This window comes from Dermacentor variabilis, chromosome 9, assembly GCF_050947875.1.
Source record: "Dermacentor variabilis isolate Ectoservices chromosome 9, ASM5094787v1, whole genome shotgun sequence".
Taxonomy (NCBI): Eukaryota; Metazoa; Arthropoda; class Arachnida; order Ixodida; family Ixodidae; genus Dermacentor; species Dermacentor variabilis.
This window is the reverse complement of record NC_134576.1, coordinates 21,248,791-21,275,676: the sequence shown is the minus strand read 5'-3', so window position 1 is coordinate 21,275,676 and position 26,886 is coordinate 21,248,791. Positions and strand designations below refer to the sequence as shown.

The 26,886-nt window shown below is 43.5% G+C and overlaps 1 protein-coding gene across 5 annotated transcripts in view; it reads right to left on the bottom strand.

The window, feature by feature from the left end:
- LOC142592539 (TBC1 domain family member 25-like) overlaps positions 1 to 26,886 on the bottom strand; it is a 200,900-nt gene that overhangs the window by 44,204 nt on the left and 129,810 nt on the right. For 4 of the 5 annotated variants that reach the window (XM_075704037.1, XM_075704039.1, XM_075704038.1 and 1 more), the window contains 2 exons: positions 7,284 to 7,369; positions 7,035 to 7,232 (listed from right to left, as the gene is read on the bottom strand). In XM_075704037.1, the coding sequence (XP_075560152.1) occupies positions 7,035 to 7,232; positions 7,284 to 7,369 (284 nt within the window). Of the gene's footprint in view, positions 1 to 7,034; positions 7,233 to 7,283; positions 7,370 to 9,418; positions 9,502 to 26,886 lie in introns of those variants that run through there. The other variant, XM_075704041.1, reaches the window with a different exon arrangement.

Genomic DNA, 26,886 nt, shown 5'->3' with positions numbered 1-26,886 from the left:
TCGTACTGACTCTTGCGCAATGAGGATAGGAACGAATTGTCTCACGTACCGACTGTCACGTTCCTCGAACTGCCAACATTCCCTACCCATTGTAGTTGCTTAGTGGATATAATAGTGGGCTGCTATGCACGAGGTCGCAGGATCGAATCCTAGCCACGATGGCTGTATTTTGATGGGATAGAAATGTGAAAACACCCATGTACTTAGATTTATGGGCACCTTAAAGAACTCCAGGTGGTCCAAATTATAATAGAATACCCCACTACGTCATGCCTCATAATCAAATTGTGGTTTTGGCACGTAAAAGCACATATTCGTTAGTTAACATTCCTCAAGGATGTCCTTGACAGTCGCACAACTCTTGAATACAAGTAAGTGTCAGGAGTTGCGTGCGAGGTCCTTGAGTATGTGGGTAGCCTTTTTGGCGTTCGATATCTGTTAGTCTACATTGCGGCTATATTATACAGGCGGAACAGCAACATAGTAGACAATATAGAGAAGATGCAGATCTCACATATATTACTGCACAATAAATTTAAATAGCGGTCCTCCTTCACGTACATGGATAACTGTGACAGACTACTACTTTGGGAACTAACTGCAAGCACTATATATGTCCCACCAAAAGGTGCACCTGACCCGGTGGCCAGTAAATGTGACGTAATATTGCGAGCAGCTTGAGCCATAGCATGCTAATGGATGACGACACAGGGACAGTTTGCACAATTCTTGTGCCATGCCTTCTGCCTCAAGTTGCAAAACCAACTTATCCATGTATCCATCTTAATACTTAAGCACATCTCAATTCCAGCTGCTGCAGTAGCCCATGAATGCGGACAGCAATGTTGCTAGGGAAATAATTGGGAGCGCCTTAACAAAATCGATAAGTCAAAACCAAAAGCCGTCCACGATGGTGTCTCTCGTAGACACTGTGCGATGGTCGGGCGTTAAGAATGTGTGCCGACTGAAGAAAGGCTGCCACGCAGTACTTCCGATGATTAAGATAGCTTGTTTGCTCCGTAGTGTCAAAAAGAAAAACTAAACGTAAAAGCAAAAAAAAAAAAATAAGAAAAAAGAAACATATCAAAAGCCTAGGATCAATCGCTCGTTGGTAATAAACACTCTTAGGATGATAAGTCATTTGCAGCCGACGATCGGCTACGCTCAGGGTGTCTACCAAGTTGACATTTCCAAATTCCCTGAGTTTTCCAGGTTTTCCCTGAGTGCCTTTGCCGAATTCCCTGAGCGACACAGAACTTTGTTTTATGTCAAGAGACAGGCTGACACCATGTCATCCGATGGAGTCACTCTCTAGTAAGCATGCTAATAAATACAAAACGACTTAATCCAGCTTGAATAGTAAGGGGTAGTGTTTACTTTATTCAAAAAGAAAACAGAAGGGAGGGGTTGTAAAATACAAAGCAAAAAAAAAATATTGGAAAAAATGCATAAAGCTCATAGTGAGACATTCTCAAACACTAATAAAAAGGAGATGCATACAGAAGCAAATATTTTCGAAGATGAGATATTTCTGTCAATTTTATCCCAAGGGGCTGGAGACTCCATATAGAAGGCAAGCCAAGGCAGGAGAATGCCTCTGAATTTTATAGTGACCCATCGTAATTACATAGTAACTAATATTCATTAATTGTACAGTCAGTCGTGCTACGTTTCTTCAATAAATATATTGAATCCCCCGCTCAAATTACTTGCAAAGGTTAATTATTGGGCCCAAGCATTACAACAAGGAAAGAAATAACCTTTTGCGATTACTACCCAAACCCCAACTTCGCTTTCACGAAGGCATTACCCTCTTTGAAGGGACGTCAAAGAGTGCAATGCCTTCGTGAAAGCGGTCATTTGAAGTGATACATTTCACTGAGACATGGAATGGGTGTACCTTAAGAAAGTAGAATGTGCAATTTACTCAAAGCCTAATGTTCACTGTCTATTCCTTGTAACCACTACACAGTAACGACCAAAATAAGTTGCGTTCGCAAATGTTATGCCGTGGCTGAAGGGGATATTACGAGATTCATAGTTTGTTTCTCCAGTGTTCTCGGTGAGCTAAACAAGGCATCTTGTTTAATTCTAGGGGAAATTAGGGGCATGGTATAGATAAGGTCTAGGCGATGCTCCAAATGGATGGGTTAAATGCGCATTTTCAAGTAGAATAGGTATGCCAGTGGTCCATAGCCTTATTAGTCTGTTTTACGAGCGGTGTAAGACTTAGACGGCTGCGCTTGCATAACTACAATAACAACTGAGATAACAATTGTGCGAACATAAGGGGAACAATACACCAAGTTTATGTGCGATGGTAAATGCGTGTTGATAAAATACAGCATCAAAAAATGGTGAACAAGTATTTGAAATTATCACGCTACTGCTATTGTCCCAAGAGAGTTTACAATGCTTTTGACTTTGAAGGAGTAGGCAGCAATTCAAGTGGAATGTGTCGCATAGTTTTAATATTTCTGGGTTATTGTGAAGGGTTACGAATAATCATTGAACCCTCATTTTTTGTTCTTATTTTGCCATGGGTGACATATTAATTTCGGCTGGTGTTCTCGCTGAACTAAAGAAGGCAGCTTCGTTAGGTTTGGTGACTAAGGGCAAATTAATGAGTGGTGTGGAGGTGAAGTTCAAAATAGATGGCTTTCGTAATAAATTACGTATGCAAGCACTCCAGAGTGCTTGAGCATGTCTCACGAGAGTGGAAGAATTGAGTCCGCTGTTCTGGCAGCACTATACAAGCCGCCAAGACAAAATTTTGCGAAAATTGGTGGTGCCCAATGCAAAGTTCCTGTGCGAAGTGGTTGGATCAAATACAGCCTTTGTAAAATTTTCTTATTCAAACATTAGAGCATGTGATATGGCCGCTATCAACTATGCTTCCCAGTGTCTGTAGCTGTAGTTTACAACAGGTTCATATTTTGTGGAAAGTGGAGGGGGGTGATTGTAACTGCAATGTATGACAAAATTTTTACATTCCTGGCCCGGTTAAAAGCATAAATAATAATGAGCCGTCATTTTTCTTTCCTTATTTTCATGCGTCACAACAACTTCTGTCTTTGTTTCAGCGATGTCCTCGAGGAACTAAACAATGAATTTTGTTTATATTTGGCGAAAATAAAGGCAAACTTCAAAGATGTAGGCAAACTTCAAATATAGAGAACTAATTATGATATTTTTAGTATTTATTTATTTATTTATTTCACATACTTTCAAGGCCCGAAGGCATTACAGAAAGGAGTGGAGTCAAAACAAGGAGTAATTCAGTAAAAAATACAAACAAAAAGTATTAAAAAAAAATATTAACAAAAGGCATTCTGAACGGCGGCCTTGAAGTTAGTAGGGTCGGTGATGAGTGCGACTGGTCGGGAAGGCGATTCCAGTCCGTGCTTGTCCTGGAGATAATGAGTCACTGTACCGGTTAGTACGGCACAATGGCACCCCGATTTTAAGGCTGTGGTCAGTGCGGGCCGAAATATAAGACGGAGGGGCAAGAAGGGTCTCTTTTAAAAGGGGGTTCAAGTGAAAAACTTTGTGAAAAAGGGAGAGACGGGAAGATTTGCGGCGTGACGAAAGATTAGGTAAGTTAAGAGTTCGTTTCATTGAAGAAATACTTGCATAGCGAGAATAATTAGATAAGACAAAGCGTGCACTGCGGTTTTGAATACTTTCAAGAGTAGAAACTAATGAAGACTGAGTCGGATCCCAAATGGCTGAAGCATACTCCAATTTGGAGCGAACTAAAGTTTTATAAAGAGTTAGCTTCAGGGAAGATGGGGCAGAGCTAAAATTACGGCGTACGTAACCAAGCATGCTATTAGCGTTTTTAGTAACATAGTCAATATGCGAGTGCCAAGAAAGGTTATTTGATATGTGAAGGCCGAGATACTTGTAAGAGCTAACTGATGTCACAAGTGCACCATTAATAAAGTAGGTGTGCGTGGTAGTGTTACGAGACATACACATGGCCTTGCATTTATTTGAATTTAGTTGCATGCACCAATTAGAACACCACTCAATTACGCGGTTAAGGTCGTCCTGCAGCTCTTGGGAATCTGAAGGATTAGTAATTTTACGGTAAAGAACACAGTCATCCGCGAAAAGCTTTATGGAAGAGGAAAGAACGCAATTCGGAAGATCGTTAATATAGATTAGAAAGAGAAGTGGACCCAGGACTGACCCTTGAAGAACACCTGCTGGTACGTTAGAAAACAGAGAATTACAGTTATTAGTGTTTACAAACTGCGTCCTGTTACAAAAGAAAGTTTTTTATCCACTCGAGTACATTTGCGTCCAAGTTAAGTTGAGTCAGCTTAAGCAGAAGTAAATCATGGGTCACAGAGTCAAAGGCTTTGGCAAAATCAAGAAATACGCAGTCAATGTCAGTACCTAGATCAGAAATTGCAAAGAGATCGTTAGTAAATGTTAAGAGCTGTGTTTCACAGGAAAAGAACTTACGGAAAGCATGTTGACAGTATATTACGCATGTAAGCTATTCATAGATTTATGAAAGTGTTTTGCGAACAAAGACTTTATCCAATTGCCCTGGAATAACTGTGAACTCAACAGATATAAAATCTAGTGGAAATTGAGGGGTGGGAAGGGTTGGGTGGGGGGGGGGGGGCATTATAAAGCGCTAAAGCATTGCACCCCCCTCCACAGCAGTTGTAGTGGTGGTTTCTAACAGCTTCGCTGGACGTCCACTGTCGCAGGGCCGGGATGGCGTGCCCATTAATCGCAGGGCCGGGATGGCGTGCCCATTAATTTTTTTGTGTGTGAATATTGCAAGTAATTTATGTTGATTGTACGTCATTGCATATAACCTCGACAGTACTATTACCTAAACTAGAGATACCTTTATGTTGTAGACTTAAGCAGCAAGTACAATTCTTTGTTGAATTATTAAAATTCTTTGTAGGAAATGCGCCTTTTTATGTACACTGTACTGCTGCTACTGGGTGCGATCCGAGACCACTGTGGGTGCACTCATTGCCTTTTGCCCCTGTATCATCTTGAGATGTTATATAGTTGCAAGAGATAAATGCAAATTCAGCTAATTTTACGGGTCCCCATGGTTCACCATGTGTGATTGATAAACAGGCCCCTGTCGCTTAAATATACTTATAACAGAAGCATTGCCAGGCTATTTCACTTATGGCAATAGTAATTGGCAATATATATATACACACACAGAGCGTGAAAGATCAGACCGTCTACGATTTTCCGCCCCTTCCCCCCCCCCACACACGCACGCGCGCGCGCACGGACGGACGCACGCACGCACGCACGCACACACACACACACACACACACACACACACACACACACACACACACACACACACACACACACACACACACACACACACACACACACACACACACACACTAGAAATAGTTGGTACGCCACTGCATGTCTTTTACTGCCGCAGCACATCAGAAAAAGCTCTGAAGGCCTGCATTATTATTATGCATATCGGTGCTCATCCTGTGACAGCTAGGAGGCAGCGGGTGCACGCGTGTTTAATTAAGGGTTACATGCTGTGTCCCGTGACAATTGCCCCTTCTCACGCTTGTTGAGCTTCACCGCAATAATTGCGCCCGCTTCACCGCGTAATATTGCTGTTGTGAGGCGAAGTTTACTTTCAGCAACCGGCACTATGCAACGCGCCGTGCTTACCGAGCTTCGATGCCAATCGCGAGGACCACAAAGGCGGAGTCGGTGCCATTGCTGACAGCGGCGAATTTTTCAATGAAAAACACGGCACAGAACGGCAAGAAGCTTAATAGCGAACGCAGAAGCAGCTAGGCCTAGCGTTGCTGCGGTGGTGCCTAAGGCTGCCAGCGGATCTGCGTACGAGTGCGCCGGTTCGAGGAGCGACGAGGTAATCAAAACGGCGCCGGTGGTGGTTTTATCGATGCCCTTTCGGACCTGCCATGACGGCAAAAAGTCCGGTAACTCGGATGGCGAAGGGTTCTTGCATCCGTAATTTCAGACGTTTTTATACATAGGCTCTATGGGGTACGTGGTGGTGCCGCGAAGCCGTCCGAATTATCAGGCCGTCCGGAAAGTCGGTCAATGACTAAACACTGACAACTCCTCCTACTCGAGCCAGCTTTACTGCGACTTTCCTTCCCTTTCAATAAAATTACAGCTACTTTTCCCTGATAGAAGCGCGAATTCCCTGAGTTTTCCCCGAGATTTTCCAGACTATTCAAAATCCCTGAGAATTCCCGGTTTTCCCCGTTTTCCCGGTTGGTAGACACCCTGTACGCTTTATCAAGAACACTGATAACGTCGGCGGGACAAGCAATCTAGTTAAGTTCAATGCGCAGGGATAGGTTATAACTACTTCATTTTATTTCTGTTTTGTTGATATCATCACCACATCACTGCAGCAAGTTTGAAAAGCTTAAGGTCAGCATTTCACGTGGTGGCACTCATGCGAACTAAACCCTCGTGTCTTCGAGAAACTTCGAGACCAGCGGTGGCTTCAGGTAGCACAGCAGGGATAATCTCATCGCAATTGGTAATGCTTTGGGACAGAGATTCGACACCTCCTGTCCAGAAAAGCTGGATACGAGTCCACGTGATTAGCATATTGCTTTTAACATTTTTAAAAATCTTTTAATCATGGCGGTTACATGGCACTTTGCCAACTTTGTAATACAGGGTTTATCATTTTGAAATAAACTCAGGTGGAAGTCCGCGCTAGTTTGTTTTCTCTTTGTTTAATCCGTCTTTCTTTCCTGCGCAATTCGTATGCATGCACAATGGGGAAATATCATGCATTGTATGTTTAAGTCAGCCCCTATGAAAAAGAAATTCTGTGGTTTAATGCCCCGAAACTGGTTATGACTAGGCATGCTGTAGTGAAAGGCTCTAGATTATTGAAGCCTGTTGAAATCTCTTCTCATAAGCACAGATGCCGACCAAAATAAAAAAAAAATACCAAAAATGTTTCTGCCCCCCACGCCTAATAATCGCAATGTTTTCTTCATGGCCTAGATTAAGCTCACCTTCCGAAGCGATGGCTCGACTCCACCCTTGTAAATGGCAAGCCGCAGTTCACGAGGCTTCAACAACCGCCCCTCCCCATCCAGGCAGGCGCGAAACTCGCGGTCTCCAAGCGGGGGTGGCATGCAGTCGCCAGCAGCAGACTCTTGCAGGGCGGCCAGGTTGAGCACCCTCTGGAACCGGCTCAGTGTCTTCTCCATCTACGCAAAAAGACCCTCAGGCACACATGGCATAGCAGTGGGCACACGTACCTGGCTGAGAAGAGTGCCAGTGAGCGACGGCTTTGGCGGTGCCTTGGCCATGTCGCCAGGAGTGACCACGTCCCATTCCGCAAGGCCTGCAGAAGTGTGCAGAAGCTCAGTTACTTGAGACAAAGGCACAACTCGCTGTAACACCTAGGCACAAGTACACACACACTTATCCTTCAAGAAGGCCTATCACAATGCCCCAACAAATGTCTCGTACTGCTCCATGGACCTCAAAGCAAGCGCACGGGCGACACAAAGAAACCCCTTGTGTCGCATGTGTACACAAGCCGCTGTGCCAAGATTGTCACTGAGACATCATTCAGCCATAGAAAAAGGATTCAACGAGAGCGGACACTCCCATAGAGTGTAGCGGCCTAACTGACTGCAGCGCACCAAGCCACCAGCGTTAATACCTGAACCACACTTCCGGTTTCTGTTTTTGGCACATGCAATTTGAACGCTAGCTGGTACTCATTATGCTGGCTGTGCTGATCAATGAGATATATTTATTTTTGCTTCTACAGCTCAACCACATGCAGTTTTCATGTGAAATCGTTTTATTATTAAGTAAAAATGATTGCGAACAATCTTTACAAGCCTCCATTGAAAATGTGCCACGTGTAATTTCATAAAAATGCAAGACGCCTTGTGAAGTTAGGAAATGTTTATTTTATTCTATATAAGTGCTCGTTGTGGGCTTTTTGTGCATTCATCTAACATTGTGGCACCAGGTAAGCAGCAGTAGTTCCCGTACAAAGCTCCACCGGATGATGCCAGCTGAAAAAAGTAAATTACAAGCATGTGTCATTTTGGTATTAACACATATGAATAATGGTGTAGACGAAATGTGTGAAAATGGTGCATGGGCGACATTACACACAAAAGCAGTTTGCTTTTACATACATGGCATAAAAAATACCCGCCCCATCCCAAACAATACCGTACATACCACGAAAACATCCTAATTCCAAGCATTCCCCTCTTCCCAGGACTTATTTCCTGCACTTTAAGAGCACGAATACCTAGGCTACTACGCATTTCCAAAAGAATTTGGCTATAATCGATGCGATAGTACGCTACGAATACACAGAGGTGGCCAAAACATAGGCCCTCAACCAGACCCATGCTGGACGCTCGCAGAATTCCTTCTACTTGCACACAAGACAGCTGCGTGGGTGCGAAGCCTGTCTTCATTCGTGCAGAAGACAGAATTTTTGAGTTACAGGATCCTAGTGTTTGAGCTCCTTGGTGTTATCTTTTGTGCGTTCTGCTGGCGCAAGCAACACACTCCTGTGTTATCACTCTTGGCAATTGCTTGTTGCATTTTCGACAAGCGTGAGTACCGAAAGAAGGTTTAAGTTGTTATAGGACCATAAAAATTTCACAAATTTGTCGCAGTAAGATTCAGTACACACCAAACTAACTTTGTCACCATGGCCGAGCTGCTTTTCACTGCATCACGACAGGTGCAGCAAGTGTGCTTCAAAATTATCCCAAAATGCAACAAAATTAATTACAATCATGTTGGGGGTCAGGGAAAGCGTCACAAATTGGTCCGAGTAAGAATCAGCACACGCGAGAAAACTGCGCCACACAGCTGAGCTGCTTTTCACGAACTGCATCACAAGACCAAGTGCGCCGAGTGTGCCTCATAAGTAACAAAAAAGTACCAAAATTAATTTTCAACAATGTTGGGCGTCAGAGAAAGTGCGATAAACTTGTCTTGTCATTGCATTAAAGCGCAAAACTGCGTACTAGTGCCGAGCTACTTTTCGCTAACCACAGCACAATGCCAGGCGTGGTGCCACTACACTTACCCAAAAAAGTAACGAAATTAGTTACAATAATGTTAGGGGTTAGAGAAAGTGCCAAGACTTTTCTCAGTAAGATTCAATGCACGCGAAAGTTCCTCACAGCACCATGTGTGACCAGCATGCCAAAAAAACTACCGAAATAAGTTAAAATAATGTTGGGCTCAAGGAAAGCGTCGCAAACATCTCCCAGTACGAGTCATTAATTCAACTTAACTGTGCCACGACGGCCGAGTTGTTTTTCGCTAACTGTGTCACAAGTCTAAGTTCTGTGCCCTAAGCCTAATGCTTGAAATGTGTAGCAGACTGTCAAACAAAATTTCTCACCTTGCCGTAGTCCAATAGTTCAGTGGTGCCGTGTCGAAGTGCAGAAGGAACGCAAGAATTCGCCGGGAGCCCAACAAACCAGGCTAAATCCAAAAATAGAAAAACAGGCAGACTGGTCAACAGGCCAACACTGAGATGAGCAGCCGGACTCGTTTGTTTCGGCGGCGGTTCTGACAAATGACGCATGCATCTGGCACGTCATTCGCCTGTTGCTAGGCAACGAAAGAAAAGTAGGCCGCAAAGTATCATTTAATTTATACACAGATATCTCAGCCTGAAAACAATAAAAAATATGAAACAATGTCTGTTAACTTAATTTCACATTCTCTATTATTTTCGATGCTCATGGAAGCAAATGGTCGGCGTTAATACTAGCATGATGCATTTCCTGTTGCCAGTTTTTGCCGAGTGTCCCCTCTTGTTGAATTTCTTTCTGTATGACTCATCCATCTGGGAAAAAATGGCAAGTCGATGCTAGCAGACCTCTATGCGAGATTGACCATCCTATACCAGCAAATCCAGATTACAAAGCATGATCCTACCAGGTCCCAGAGGCTGCAAGCTGGCTTTGTCATTACACTCTTAAAAAAGTTTACACCCTTTGGAGCTTATCCTGTCCCAGAACAATAATCACCACCTGTCTCGCCTGCACTTTTTTCCTTGAAAATTCTATGCTGGCTACTTTCCTTTTGAAAATGCTATGTCATGCTGATAACATGCGTGCCACTCGTGACTTGGAAGTACTGGGCTTGCAGCGTTAAATAAAGGAAATGTGGACAAGACAGGTGACGTTTATTGTTGTGGGACAAGATAAGCGCCTAGGGTGCGAACTTCTTTAAGAGTGTACTGGAAACATGAGAGATGGCGCAGCTATGTACCTCATCATCACTGAAACCCAAGCACAGATGTAGCGTGCGACCACAGTAAGCCTCTTGCTGTACCGATTACGTATGGGACTACCAAAATCAGGAACCAGTCAGAAACCGCCATGCACAAGCTTAGAATGGGGCTGATTAAAGTTGGGAGATATGATTGGATATACATGGCATGCGATTCAGGCCCCCACAACGCTGTGCTACCGTTGCTGATGGCCATCGCCACTGAGACCGCCGTACTAATCTGTCTCAATTTGCCCTTCTCCCTTACTTTAACCAATTTGGTGTGTCAAATCGAAACTTCTTTTGTTCCAGCTCGACCACAGAGTGAAGATATAACAATTAAAGCTGTTATATAAACTGTTAAAACTGGTCCCAGGTTTGAGTCCAGGACCAGGACGAATTTTCTCCAACTGCGAAGCTTTTCATTAGAGGAATTCGTATAGGATTCCTTTGTAGCAATGCTAAGATTGGGTGGATGTCTCACTTTCCCTTAACTAATTAATTCTCTCCACCTTGTGGGTTTCCGCAGAACTATTACGTCAAACTCTTGCCTTTGCTTCGAGTTGTTGACAAATTCGACTTGACCCTGCCATCTGCTAGCCACCTGGTCAGCTCAGATGATAGAGCAGTTGCCCCAGAAAGGTGGTTGTCTCGGGTTCAAGTCCCGGATAAGGACGAATTTTTCTTCAACTGCGAGGCTTTTCATTTGAGGAACCCGTATGGGTGTCCTTTGTAGCAATTACTATGATTGGGAGGATGTCTCATTTTCCCTTAATTAGTTACTTCTCTCCAGCCTACAGCTTTCCGCAAAAGTATTACGTCAATTAAACTGATTTGAACGGGTCGATATCATAAAAAGGAAAGAAAAAAGAAGCAGGCATCATTGAGTTATCTTACTCAATGATGCCTCAATGATGCCTTACTCCTATCTGGTCTATTTTAGTGTATTCTTGGCTTTGAGGCATCATTTGGATGGCAGCCTGTCGTTCTGTCATCGACGAGATGTGATCAAGTTAATGAAGAGTTGGCTGAGTTGTCATCGATGAGATGAGAGCACAATCACTGGTGCTCACATGTGTTCTAGAATATACAAGACTATTTGCATCGTGTATGCAATCTACGCAAAAGATCAGCAACACTACAGGCAGCAGACAGAATTTGCAATACCACTCAATAAATTCCAATGCATGCAGGTGCGTTTTGCACCGAGCGTTATATTTAACGACCAGCAGGTGAAAAGCAGTCCCAGGAAGAAAGGATGAACAATGTATGCTTTTCAATAGTGCGCTCCGATTCCATCATATGAGAGAAAGTCATTAAAGAGCAAGCACTGTGATCAGGCTAGCTGGTACGAATCCATGACTGAGCGGCACACACTCTGAGCGGGCTCGCTGGGTATGTGCCGACTTTTGTTGAACTTTTTTGACGTCAACTGGGGTCATTGAGCAATGCGGGCCACTTGGTTGGCATGTGCCGCTCTGCATTGAACGTATTTGACACCAACTTCCTGCAGGCACAACTTAATTCCAAATAGACTGCACAAATTCTTCACATGTAGACTTCTTTGCCTTGAAGCTCCCTCAGCAAACAGGTGTGTGATGGCTGAGAGGAGAGAGAGAGAACTTGCTGCTCACTCTGCTCAAACCACACACACTGCAAAGCAGGGAGGGAAGGGAGTCTGTGTCATGTTGCCATCGCACATGTTCCTCCAAGGGGCAAAACGCTGTCAGCGCGACACATCATCTCTCCAAATTATGCAGGCCAAAGAGGGTGCAGTCTAAAATTGTGGACCAATAACAAAGGAAGTTGGTATGTGCCCCTGGGCCACTGGGCATATGTGCTACTGGTTATGTGCCGTTCTTCTATGAACCTCTCTGACACCAACTTGTATTACTGGTTATCACAACAAGAAACAAAACAATGGGCTCAACCCCAATAGTACACAAGTCACAAAATCATTACCCGTTCACAGTAGAACAGCTATACGATTCAAAAAGGCCATTATCTACCAAGCTGTGACTACTGAGTACTTTGGACAATGTACAGGTAACTGGAGTTGAGTCTGCTTAAATTTTTTTGGCTGCTAATTTCTTTTGTACTATTTTGACCACTTCCTGTTCTACAGCAGTTCGCTTTCTTCACCACTTTCATCCATTTTTGTGGCTGGTGTTTGGCACAAGGGTGTCGAGAGCGCCTGCTCTCGTGTAACTGAGTTCTGGGGAGGGGGCGCTATTGTGCGTGGGCTTTGTGGCGTTCTGCTTGGCACCATTCCGGGTGGTGATGATGATGTTTTCTTGGCATCCCCTTGGAAACATGGCAACGACAAATAGTCACCTAGCCTGCTCGACTTGTTCAGGTTTTACTATCAGGTTTACCATCTAACCTTCTGCCTGCCTGATCTCCCGCTGCACTCTCCTTATGAGACAAGTATGGTAGAACAATGTTGGTCTGCTCGTTTGCTCATTCATCCAACACAAACGTACTCCAAGTATCCTCACTGCAACAAATATGCACCTTCAAGTGCATCATTCTTTAATGCAATGAATAGTTTTCCAGAAGCGTTCGGCTATTTGCCGACATTTACAGTCATCGTTGATGGTTTCTGCACAAAATCAATTTTTTTCAAAGGCCTCCAGATGTTATAAATCCACCAGAGTGCTACTCAATCTGACAGTTATGGACCTTGATAAGTAGCCATCTACTGGAATTACGACAGAAAGAGAAAAAAGAAGTTGAACAAAACAGACCGGTGAGGTAGTTGGTATTGCATGTTAATAAATTTTAGTGCAAAGAAACGCACGACATGAGAGAAGGCACAAAGGACAAATCGCTGTGTCTGTGTGGCTTCTCTCATGGCTTCTCTCACACACCGTAGCCAACAGTAGACCCATGTTGTGTGCCAGCGCCGACTTTTCGTGTCACGTTCGATAGCACGAACAATGTCTAATTTTTCTTCTATGCTAAGCACCCAGTGTCTTTTTTATCCGAGTTTCGGCATGACACGAGCTCCCGCTTGCACGATGCCACAACGCTCTCTGGCACAGCGCTGAAATGATGTTGATGTTGATGTGGCTTCATGTACAAACGCACAGGGCACTTTGAAGCCACTGTGCTGATCTCTGAGGCTTTGTTCTGCCGGGCTGCCCCCCAATGGTGACAACGCACCGCCGTGTTTACACGACGAAAAGTGGAAACACTACATGTTAACCGATACGTATGCAATGAGCTGGTACGGTTTATGCGGATACAAAACACATGTTCAATGGCCGCTGAGTCGGGGATTTGACTTTACTACTTTTCAAAATGAAAATACTGTTTAAGTGGCTATTGTTTAACAAGATTTTACTGTAAATCCAATGAATTGATTAGGTATTTGATAAAATGGTTCTAATTATATGGGTTAAAACCTTTAGTGATGCCCAGCCATACTAGAAAATGAACTAGGCAGCGTTCGAAATACTAATGCTTTCAAATGAAACTAGTTTGGTATGGCTGTTTCAGGAATCATCAGGAATCAACCCTTGGCCGAAACCTAGGTGGAGCGCAGGCCCACCCCACCAAATCGCAGTGCACTCAATAAAGTTATTTGAATGAATGAAGAGGAATGTCTAAAGCGCGTTTACTGGCCTTGTTGAACAAAAATAGCAAATACGTCTTGTATTATCTGTAGAAAAAACATTACAACGTAGCGCAACATTTGTTATGATGAGGTAACTATACAGACATCGGCAATTAAGAGGCTACAGTTATTCAATGAAACTCCCGTAATGTCAGCACTGCGCACTGGGCGATCTCAGGAATAGAAATACAAGAGAGGCCTGTCTTCTTTTAGTTACCTTTGAGGTTCGCTGTCGTCACCTCTTATGGAACATAATTAGGCTTAGCAAGGTTAGGAGAACTGGTGAAGAATACGTGCTGACTAATTGGCATGTCCTCTGCTCAATGTGTCTTCCCATTAAGATAATGTAGAGGGTAGTATTTATCATATATTTTCAATTATGTTTTGCTATTTTATCAATTCAAAAAAATTCAAAGTTTTATTTACTATTATTTTTTAATTTATTAATTCAATAGGACATCATGGGTAACATTAATTAAAAGCTGACTGCAATGAAATTTTACTTTGGCTAATTTGGTCATAAATGGGTGAAGCAACTTAATAAAAACTACAAATCTGTGGAATTTCCCTTTCAGCAGCCTTAAAAAGGGCCCTGCAACACCGCCTGAGGAAGCTTGTTGGGCAGCACTGATAGCAGCATCACCGTGCGGCAATTTTGTGCGACAGACCTGACGTCAAAGAGTGGCACTATGATCATTGGTCCAAAATACACTGTGCGATCCACTATGGATCAACATGCTGAGAATGTGACGTACCAACAACTGCTTCGCGGAATCTGTTGTCACTATAGCAGCAAACTGCCCCAGCCTTTGAGACCGAACTGCACGTTGCTCGATCGCGGAGGCCCTGGGAAGGCCATCAAAAAGCTGAGCAGGGCAAACTGTGGTGGTTAGAGCCGCGAAAATTTAAGTTGAGGGTAACTCCCATTTTGCTTCTATTTTGAAATTTCTTTTACTAACAACTTTGGCTTAGTGCACCATCATTTCTTTTCCTCTTTCACATGTCGAGAATACATCTAGAGCAAATATGGTACCCTGAAAAACGTGCTGTAGGGCCCCTCTAAATAGCACTTAAGGAAATGTAGCAGTTTACATTTATTGCCTCCATATTCCTTCGCAGTGGCAGTAAAATCTCATTATATTGAAATCGCATGCAAACACATGTTGTTAAATTGAGGTTCAAAATATATGGTATTCATATATGACTAGCAGCAGTGCTAAAAAGACGAGGACAAAGAGGGTCACAACTGACTGTCAACGAACCATTTATTCGAAACGCATGTGTTCTATTCTACGCGCCATGCTGCACCTGGCTTGTGTCGGCTGTGCATGCTCAGTTGTAGCTAAATTGACTTTATTTATATATTCCTGCCATTTTTGGATATATTGAGAGTCAGCACTTGTGCTGTGATCCTCTTCATCCTCATCTTTTTAGCGCTGCTGCTTGTAAAAAATGAAACTTCACCAACTCGCCGAAGTTTCACTACTGCTGAGACCAAAATAAAAAGTTATTGTGGGTGCCACAGACCCCAGTGCCCCATGCGGCAAGCAAGCCAAGCGTACTGTGAGAAAGCCTGGGCTTTCCAGAGACGAGGAGAGACACACCAGACAACACCATCGCACTGGCAGGCCTTTGTGGAAGCCTTTAATGCCAGCCTAACAATGTAACGATAAACAGTGTTCGTTACTAGTTTACAAGCCCTGACTAGTACATGTCGGCAGCGGTGGGATAATCAAGACAGCAAGATGCCCACGACAACAGTGAGCTCAACATAAGGAGCCACGCACCGACACGGGAAGGGGAGGCACGCCATGCTTCAGACTCGCGCCAAAGTGCGCGTGAACGCCGCTCTCGCTACGAAGGCGCTTTCAACCTGTGTACGACAGCTGTCGCCCCGCACATTTAGTACGCGATGGCATCGCAGGTAGGGGGACTGCCACAGCCATTGGCGAGATCGCCATGAAATTGACTGACGAATAAATGTCATCGTATGACGTCGTGGTGAGTGCTTTCGAAAATCATTTCCTGCCCCCACAAGCATGTCATCTACTAGTGAACGAGATTGAACTCTTAGAAGCAAGAGCAGCATGAAAGCATCGATGCGTTTGTTACCAAGCTTTTCAAGATGGCGGAAAGATGAAACTATCCAAATCTCAGAGATGAACTGATTCAGAGTAAGATTGAGGTCGGTTTGCGTGCAGAGAAATTCAGTGAGAGACTGCAGTTCGACGCCCAACTCACCCTCGAGAAAGCGATTACAGTTGCCCACAATTTAGAGGTCATCAAGCTTTAAAAAAAAAAAAATCCACTCCATTGAACAGCTGGCTCTCTGCTTAGGAGAAGTACACAGCCAGGGAAGCAGTAAAACCCACTGCAAGGAAACGAAAGTCGCCTTCAGGTCGTCGCACCCACAGCACAGAAAGAAGCTGAAAGATGAATGCTGCAAGTGGTGTGGCAGTGTGTGTGACCACACAAGGATGCAGTGAGAAGGAAGGTCACCACGCTTCTGTGTGCTGTGTGCCCAAGGGTGAAACCTTGTGCTTCTGTGAGCAATGAAGTGGCAGAACTACATTCAGGAAAGGTCAAAGCAGGACCAACCACGCCATGGTGGATATCTGTCTCTCTAAACAAGATATCTTTCACCATCAAGGTAGACACTAGCACGGATGTGACAGCAATTACACACTATCAGTATGATGCCAACATTATAGGACCCATCAAGGCAACAAAACAGCCACTTATAGGCAACTTATAGGCAGTTGCCGTGGCAGACGGCAACTGCCACGGTAGGCCACATCAATGCAACAATCGCTTGGTGTGGCACCGAAATCCCTGAAGCAGTCTTCGTCATCAAAGGATAAAAAGAAGCTCTGCTTAGTCAGCCAGCCATAGAGTCACTCGAAAGTCGCAATGCCCTCTCGAGTTGACTGAAACACCAACGTAAGTGACCAACATTTCTGACTTTCTGGCTTGGACGTTAGCCCAAGATAAGGTCCGGGCTTGTTGCTGCGAACACAGCAACAATGTAAAAAATGGCTCCGGTGGTTTCTTGGGCGATTCATTGTCGCGATCATGGCTGCAAACGATTGTTTCCCGTGGCAGCACACAGCTCATTCATGAAATATCTGAAGCGCAGATGATTGCGAAATTGGGTGATAAGTGTGTTAGCTTCCCTTCTTTGGCTCTCACAGAAAAAGAACCAAATTTTTGGAGGTGGCATCACATGAGTCGTAACTATGTTACATGAATGCGCAGTTCATTTTCATGTAAGCGCATGTGCAGTTTTACACTGCTTCACATGTAAAGAATCAGTTTAGTGGTACAATAAACTTAGTTGAAAGCTTGTGCTTGGTGTGTCGTCCTCTCTTACGTCCGTGTCGTTTTTTGTTGCGCAATATGATTTGAGTAACGAAAAAAGAACAATGGGATTCGCATTTGCGCTGACTATGGCCTGCTGAATCATTCTTAAACGAGTGCATTTGCCTACAGTCGATAAGTGCCTCGTAAAACTAGCAGGTGCAACAGTTTTCAGCCGCCTAGATGCACAAGCAGGATGCTGGCAGGTTCCTTTGACCAAAGCATCTCACGAATACAGAACTTTCGTCACACCAGTACGAAGGCTCCAGTTCATGAGACTTCCCTTCAGAATCTCCACTCCACGGAGTTTTAACAACGCAAGGTGCTCCAAGCACTGGAAGGACTAGATGGAGTAAGTTGTCTGCAAGATAACAAACATTACTGTCCCAGGAAGGACAATTCAGCATGATGCCAATCCATGGCATGTGCTAAATGGGCTGGAAAATGCAGGTATTAGCCTGAACTTTGACAAGTGCTCATATCGTCAAACTGAAGCAACCTTCCTAGGGCATTAGCAAAACGAGAACAAGGTGAAAGCCAAAGCCAAGGTTTCGAGAAGTGGACTTAACTTTTTCAAGGTGACATATACGTTCCTCAGCACAATATTGTCATCTTGAATTTCCACCTCCCACCTTCCCTGTGTTTTCCCTGACTTCCTAGGACATGTGGTATCTGCAACAGGAGTCAGCACTGCCCCGGGCAAGGTGAAGGCCATCACGCAGCTTGACTCACCACTAGATGTGTTGGAAGTCAGGTCCTTGGTGGGCTTTGTAAACAATCTGGCGAAATTTCCATTAGGCCTAGCGGAACTGACAAAGCTTCACAGAGACTTGCTGCACCAAGATGTTGAATTGCACTGGGGTTTGGCTCAACAGCAAAGCCTTGACAAAATCAAGGAAGCTTGAAAGCAGGAGACCAATCCTCACCTACTACAATGCTCGACTGCTTCACACATTATCACTGTACGCTTCCACATACTGCCTTGGGGCAATACTGTGACAGTAGTCACAAGAAAGGCTACCTACCTACCAGTGGCATGTGCATCGAAGTCTCTCTAAGAGACGTAACAACGATATGCCCAAACCGTAAAGGTGGCACTGGTAATCAAGCGGGCTTGCAAACATTTCCGCAAATTTCAGAACATTTTCGAAGAATATACACTTGAGGAGCTCCCTACTTCAAACCAAATGCTGAACATAATCAGGGCAAACATCCAGACTGATGAAACACCCTCCAGGATATCCTACACGACCTTGCATCGACTGGCACACGACCTGAAGCGCTATGTTGAGGTGTTGAACGAAGCTTCCCTTGTTAACGGTCTGCTCTTCATATGTGACAGAACGGTCATCACGCTTCATCTCAAGGTATCAAAACACCATGCTGCCAACTTGAGCCCAAAAAGGTGCCAGCAAGGGCAAGAGAGTATATATGGTGGCCAAGCACTGACACGCACATAGAAGACTACGTGGAAAGATGTCCAACATGCCAAGAGCACAGCCAAGGACAGAGCCTCTGCTCCTAACTCCACTGCCGGCCTAACTCCATTGCCGGTCAGCGGACATGGCAGCACCGCTACAACAATGTCACTTAATGTGCTGCACTTCGTGCAGGTTTTCTGTGCTCTCCTGAGCTTTGCCTCAAAAGGAATGGTGGCATCCTTGGTCGACCTGCTTTTTTTGCATCGCAGCAACGCCGTTTCATATTCACCTTTTCTCGTGCACAATGGTTCCAGCGGATCATCCGGGGGTGGCTGTACTGGCCGCACTCCGGAGGGGCCGCACGTGAATATCGTCTTCTGTGCACCTTCCTTGGGCACGATGATGTCAGGACACATGCCTAAGACGGGCCGGCTTCTTGTTATAAATACAGACCCATGGCTTATCGGCTTCAGTGGACACGGCGGCACCGCTACAACGATGTCACCTAACGTGCCACTTTTCGTGCAGGTTAGTGACAAGAAATGCGGTTTCCGCAGCAATGATCCTTGTCTTGTAGTGCTGCCGTGTCCACAAACGTTGCTTCACTGTATGTCTGATTTTTTTTCGGTGGCAAACCTGTTACTGAAGCTGTCTGGCGACATTGAAGAGAATCCAGGGCCTATAACAGAACAAATGTGCAAAGAAGTGCTACAGAATCAGAAAGAGATGCTTTCTAAACTATCGGCGATTCAACTTAAACATGACTCGTCTGAAGCGCAGATGTTGGATATGCACAAGCGACTTTGCTCCATCGAAAGCAAAGTGCAAAGCATCGATGAAACTTGGAGTAGGCTTTGGAACCTCGAAATTGTCGTCTCAAAATCCTGTGATGAAACGAGAAGTCTGATTATTCAAGTAGATGATCTGTATAACCGATTGCGGTGCATTAACCTGACAATTAGAGGCATGGTAGAGGATGACCACAAGAATGAAGAGATACTGCTGAGGAAAGTTAACAATGAGGCGGTTAGCGCCATTTTGTGGGTACAAGTTAGTTTAATCGAAAGAATACATAGGCTTGGCAGGAGGTTGGCCAGTAAGACCCGCCCGATAATTTTCAAGGTGGCAGACTACAGGGACAAAGCGAGAATTCTGAGTAACAGTTCAAGACTTAAGGGAACGAATTACAATGTTTGCGATGACTTTTCGAAGAGAGTTGCGGAAATAAAGAAAAAGTTGTGGAACTCAGCTACAGAAGAAAAGAAAAAAGGCAGTAAAGTTAAGCTTATTTTTGATAAACTAAAAGTAAATAACATTCTCTATGGCAGGAATGAGGAAAAGAACGAAAGATACAAGTGTGGTAGTGAACCAAGAATAGTCAGTGACTAACACTAACATAAAAATCGTTGGTCTTTCAAAATAATCAACGTCAATGCAAGAAGCACGTTAAATAAGGGAGAAGCACTAGAGTTGATAATTTTGGAGAATGAACCCGATCTGATTGTGATTACGGAGACATGGCTAAACAACAGCATATCTGATGTAAAAGTTATGCCCCCGGGGTGCAGCATAGTTAGGAAATACCGATCCGGAAGAGATGGAGGCTTCGGAATCCTGATTAAACAAAATACACTCTTCACTACTATACCAGTCCCAGGTGATATTGAAAGCGTTTGGATCAAGACGACGTTAAGTAATCGCAGTGTTTTTATCGGAGGCGTATACAGAGCACCAAATATGACGACGGAGCAAAGTCTTCAACTTCATAAATTCATGGATTCCAATTTTAAACAGGGTGATAATATTGTGCTTTTGGGTGATTTCAATCTTCCAGATATTGATTGGAACTCATATTTACCTGGTAAAACAAATGTGGCACTCGGTGAACAATTATTAGAATTAATATTCTGTTACAACCTTGTACAAGTCGTAAATGATTATACGCGGATTTGTGCACCAAGATCTACAATTATATATTTTTTCTTTGCGTCTAATTCACTAACTAGCTATATAAATGAATGCGAAGTTGGTGAACGTTTAGCTGATCATAAAATGGTTATGCTTTCTTTTAACTTGTCCCCACTTTCTTTGGATAAGGAATTACCGAAGCAGACATTGAATTTCCATGCCGCGGATGATGTTAGCATACTGGACTACCTTGAACATTTCTTTGACGAGTTCTCTCCAATATACGAATCCAAAGCTAGTACGGACAGCTTGTGGGAACACTTTTCGTCAGTGGTGGCTCACTGCATTGAACATTTTATTCCTAAATCAAACAAAAATAAGAAAGCATAAAAAGCCATGGATAAACAGAGAAATAGTTAATTCAAAATGAAGAATCCAGAAGAAAAGGAAAGCATGTCCCAAAAATTCGAGCCCAGAAATGTTGAACAGCCTATGACAAATGAGGAAAGAACTTAACTGTCTTGTTCGGGATTCGCGGCATAAGTTCTATAACATAACACTGAAAAAGTTTGTCTCGAATGAACCTGCTAAGTTCTGGCACGATATGTTAACCCATCAACGAAATCTTATTCTTCACATAATCAAAAAGTCACAGAGGAGCGCACAGAAGCTTTCATTTCCTTTTTCTCTGCTGTATTCACCCATGACAACGGAATGGTACCGATCTTACCTGTTTCTTATGACTGTCCTTCGGCTGACAATGTGGTGATTAATGAAGCAGGTGCCCTACACCTTCTTTTGCATATAATTGTTAAAAGAAGTGTCAGTACAGATGGCATTTCTAATGACTTCTTATACTGGTATGCTGAGTGGATAGCTAAATACTTAATGGTTATCTGTCAATGATCCATTAGCCGAACTTCCATTCCTAGACCTTGGAAACAGGCCAAAATTGTACCTAGGGTATTCATAAGGGTGGAATCATGACAGATGTAGGAAACTACAGGCCCATTTCCCTTACGAACACCTGCTCTAAGTTACTGGAGCATATCATTAGTAAACACCTTTCAAATTATCTCAAAACACATAATTACTGTCACCATCTCAACATCGATTCCACAAGGGTCTGTCTACAATAATGCAACTTGTTGAATTAGCTCATAACCTTTCTGAAACAATCAATGAATGCGGACAGATAGATCTAATTTTCTTTAGATTTGTCCAAAGCATTTGATAATGTATACCACCAAAAATTATTGTTGAAAATTGATGCTTCTAATATCATAACCTAATATCTAATAATCTAATATCTAATATCAATTCTAATATCACTAACAGGTTCAAATCTTATCTTTAGTCACGAGAACAATACGTTGAAATAGGTGGCCGTAAATCAAGTCTCCTACCAGTACTGTCAGAGGTACCTCAGAGCAGTGTACTGGGGCCCCCATGTATCCCTAATATTTATTAATGATCTTGCAAATTCTACATCTGTTCCCCTATGATTATTTGTGGACGATTGTGTGTTATACAATAAGATAACATCACTAGACGATCAACTGGAATTACAGGCTAATTTACAAAAAAATTATGGAATGGTGTGGCCAATGGCAAATGATGCTGAACCCAGATAAATCCATGTCCAAAACCATGTCCAAAATGAGAAAAAAAGGTTATTTGTGCTAACAGCCACAAAATTCACGACACTGAACTGAAAAAGGTAACTCAACATAGATACTTAGGTGTACTATTTACCGAAGACCTCAGGTGAAACGCACGCATAGATATGGTACGCAATAAAGCCAGTAGAGTGCTATGGAGCCTCTGACGCAACTTATGGAGTGGTACACCTGAATAAAAAACCGGGCATATAAGACCTTAATAAGACCCATCACAGAATATGCAAAATAGTATGGTACCCACACACGGCAATCAATTGTCACAAATTCGATCAAGTACAGTGTTTAGCTACAAGATTCATATTTAACAAATATCGCTATTAGAGACTTTTAGCAGCGCCAAGTTGCCGTATGGAAAATGCGGAAATGCCGTACCGGCCGAAGACTGCGCATGCGCGCACTTTACCGTACGGAGAGACTTTCCGTACGGCATACTAGGCGGTAAGGAGTCGGTAAGGCTCGACTTGTACCGTGTTTTGCAAGCCGAGCCGCACCAAGCCAACACAGTGAGAACTGGCGTCGGCCACAGAGTCCACGTCGTGCATGGCGATGTCTCGCATGCTTTTTTTACCATGATAGGACTACGATAAGAGTTCACTTTAAATCACCTTCTGCGAATCGACGAAGCGGCAAAAAGTAAACAGCGGCATAAAAAAAAAAAACAGGTTGGTGGCGCCATCTAGTGATGCAGAGTTTACTTAGAGTGGACGCAGAGATTTTTTTTTTTTTTTTGCAGTAACTAAATATATTCAAGTTATCTGCTGGTGTAAAGTGTCAGCAGCGGTGTATTTTACAAGAAACAAACCCTTTTTTATGTATCCATTAGATAAGAATGCGTATGTAACAAAAGGTTTCACGTGTTGCATGACGAAGTGTCACAAGATGTCGCCAGCGCCCTTGTGGCTGGCGTTTACATTTGCCGTAGCCGGGCATTTCTGTAAAGAGCAATGCGTGTATGGACAAGCTAAAGCTTTCTGGTATTCGTCAAAATGAATATTTCGCACTCAGCGCATAGTTATTGTATTTTGAAAAGCCCCAATGTTAGCCGCTATCATCATTATCATATTACCGTACACATCGAGCGGCCCACGCAGCTAAAACGTCTTCGGTCATCGCGGTAAGTTAGTACGGAACGGCAATACCGTACCGTATACCACACTTACCGTACCGTAATATAGCTCTGCTAAAACTCTCTATTGTCACTCCCCTCAGCTTAGTGTGGCGGAACGCAAATCTTCCTGCTTTAGAAGTTACGACAGCAGTGGACAGATTAAAATTTCTCTTCCTCATCATTCATAATAAAGTTAAAGTTTATAGGTCCGACTTCTTCAAATTATCGCCCAATGCGTGCTTCCGACATGGACATAGCATGTATATCAAGCCACCATTAACACAAAATGACACTTTTAAATATAGCTATTTTCTTAAAGTAATTAAGGGATGGAACATGCTGCCCGACTCAATGGTTTCCTCTTCTTCTTTAAGTACATTTCTAGACGAACTGCAGACTTTTGTTTGTTCAGGTCAAGAAGTGTTCTGATCCGCTAGATCAATAACACCGCGCTGTGGTCACGATGAGTGTGCTTGGATTATTACTTCTGTGAATATATGTGAAAAAGCAGTGCTTTTCTTTGTATTATTATCATTATCTTCATTGTTGCGCATGTGATTCTTCATTGTATTGTAAATATTCACTGTATCTCCATTTATGTAATGACCCTTCGGGGGTTAACGGTATCAATAAACAGACAAACAACCCATGGGACACTACTCCTGTTTCTTCGAGCTGCAACAGCTCTAGAGGACAGACTAAGACACTGCTCGAGACTAAGACATCGCTCAATTCTTGGAGCCAATCTTTGCAAGGTTTGTTGTTCCGTGAACATAAGCACAGACAACGGCCCACAGTTCACCTCTGCAGAGTTTAAGGTGCTTGTACACCTGGGGAGCCACACACACGACGTCCAGCCCTTACTATGCGCAGAGTAACGGTATGGCAGAGACGACCGCGCAGACAGCAAAGTAGCTTTTGATGAAGTTAGCCAATCTAAATGAAGCGGTGCTTGCCTACAGGGCCACACCAGGTGTGGAAGCGTTTTCGCCAGGAGAGCTTTTCATGGGTGATCGCCTGAGCACCATCATACTAACCACACCAAGAATGCTTGCCCCAAAGTGGGATCACAGCGAATTCAGACAAAAGAACAAAGCCCACAGAGCGTGAGCAAAGAAAAATGTCACCTGACACACGATCATCAATGTCTGGCGCCGAGTACAGCTTTATGTGTACCTTTACTGCAGCTGAGTCGCATGACACAGTGACGCAGCCAGCACCGCAACCGGAGGCCTATATGTCGTACAAACAGACAATGGATCATGAAGACGTATACTTGCAACTTCTTCAGCACTCGAGCACCACAAGGAGTGCACACGTCTGGAGGAAACGAGAATGCCTGGACCGGTGAAGCAGTTATTAAGAAAGGGGAGGTGTTGTGGGCTCTACCAAGCGCAGCGGCGGCAAGCAAGCCAAGCGGACCACTAAGAAGACCCTGGCTTCCCAGAGATGAGAAGAGATGCACAGCTAAAGGCATTCCACCAGCAAGCCAGTCTGCCAGCTTATTTTGTAACAATAAATGGTGTTCTTCAGTGGTTACCGGCCCCCGACTACTACCGTTAAATTGATATATATCAATATGTATCATTATATGGAGGTTTAACTGTATCTATAAAGACAATTAGCTACCTTCATTCTTCAAACGAAAAGCAACAAATAGGCAAAAACACTTGTATTATTGCATTTCAGTGCATGTCTAGAAGAAGCATTCAAACAATTACACCGGGAAGCAGAGTGAGGGTCAACAATTAACATCTCTACAACCTGCAGGTGACATTGTTCTGTTGATCAACAAAGGTAAGTAACAATGTAAGTGTAAGCTGTAAGTGGTAAATGTTTAAGAGCCCGACAAGAGAATGAGAACCTCTGACTGGCCCTCAGCTTTTAGAGTGTGAGCAAGAGTACACTTATTTAAGGAAATCTGTCACAGGAGACCTGGACTGTCACATGTACAGAGGAATAAAGTTGGGCTGCTTGCCTACCGCAGGATGAACAAACAGCAAGTCTTATAGCCAGTAGCTCATCACTAGCATTAAAAAATAAATGTGTACAATAATTGCATTCTACCAGTACTAACATATGGGGCAGATACAAAAGCTTGGGAAGGGACTGACAACTATTTTTCGTGTTACCCGTTTTTTTTTCAGTGCAATGAAAAACTTGCCGATCACAGTGTCCAATCATACACTGGTAACGCTGAAGAAACCGTGGAACATTTTTATTCAGAATTTTTGACCTGAAGTAAAGATGTAGTCGTAAGATGGAAACATGTTGGTGAGTGCAATGCAACATCGGTGAGTGCAATGGCGATTGTACGCGGGTGCTGGTGAGAAGCAGACGACAAGTGTGGCCCCAGCTGTAAAAAAGTAATATTTTATGTATCAAGGCGATGTTTCTGCGGTTAATGTTTTCTGCAGTGTTGAATATTAATGTGGTGAACTGGACGTGTTGGTACATATTTGAAAAGGTGGCAGGGCTAAAAAGAAAGACACGGACGCAAACAGGATGACAAGGACGAGCACTGAACTTATAACAACATGACTGTGAATGGTTCACGAAAATATACATGCTGTCCGAGCCAGGGGTTATCATTGGTGCATGCATAAATATGCCAGCGCTTTGTCTGCAAGGGTGATGGCGACCATGCTTAGAAAGGCAGAAAGCTGAGCTAGTTGGTAAGGATTCATTATGCAAAAAAGGTGAGGCGTGCAGACAGGACAAAAGAGAAGTGGACAACACGAACTCAGGCATTTGTATTGGTTCAAAAGTTGCCCCTATTCTTAGCGATATTTACCTGAGTAAGGTTGACAGCTGCTTAGAGAAAGCCTTAGGTGATTGCGTTATTCAGATATTTCATTACGTTGATGAATACCTGATTTTCTGCAATAAGGAAGAATTTGATTCCGCTGCTACCTCAGTAAGTGAGCAATTTAAACTTTATGGAGGACGATTTAAGTTTACCAAGGAATTTCCTAGGCGAAGCGCAATTCAGTTTCTAGACATATCCTTGGTCTTCGAACAAAATCACATTTGTTGGCAGTACTCACCAAGATCTTCGAAGCCGTTGTTACATTTTCAATCCAAGCATTCCAAAGTAGTAAAAAACGGAATTGCCATGTCCTGCCATAAGTCTTCTCTCACCAGATTGTGCATGCACAAAATGAGTGCCAGTTTTAATGCACAGCTCTGGCACCTATCAGAAGCAGGTTATCCTAGAGTAGCAGTGGCCACTGTGGCTGAGCACCTAAAGAAGTCGGTTTCGAGGGGGACGGACGCGATTACAGAAAGCAGCAAAAAAAGAGCATTGGCTATTCCGTAGATTCATTCAGTATCGCAGATGCTTAAGAAAGTTGCATGTAGATATGATGTTAATGTTGCTTTCCCTGCTCCCAATAATCTAGGTAAGATATGTGCTGCCGTGTGGAAGAAAAGGGAGCAGGTAAAAGGCAAAAAAAGAACAGATATTTGTCCAGTGAAGCACAATAAGAACAACAG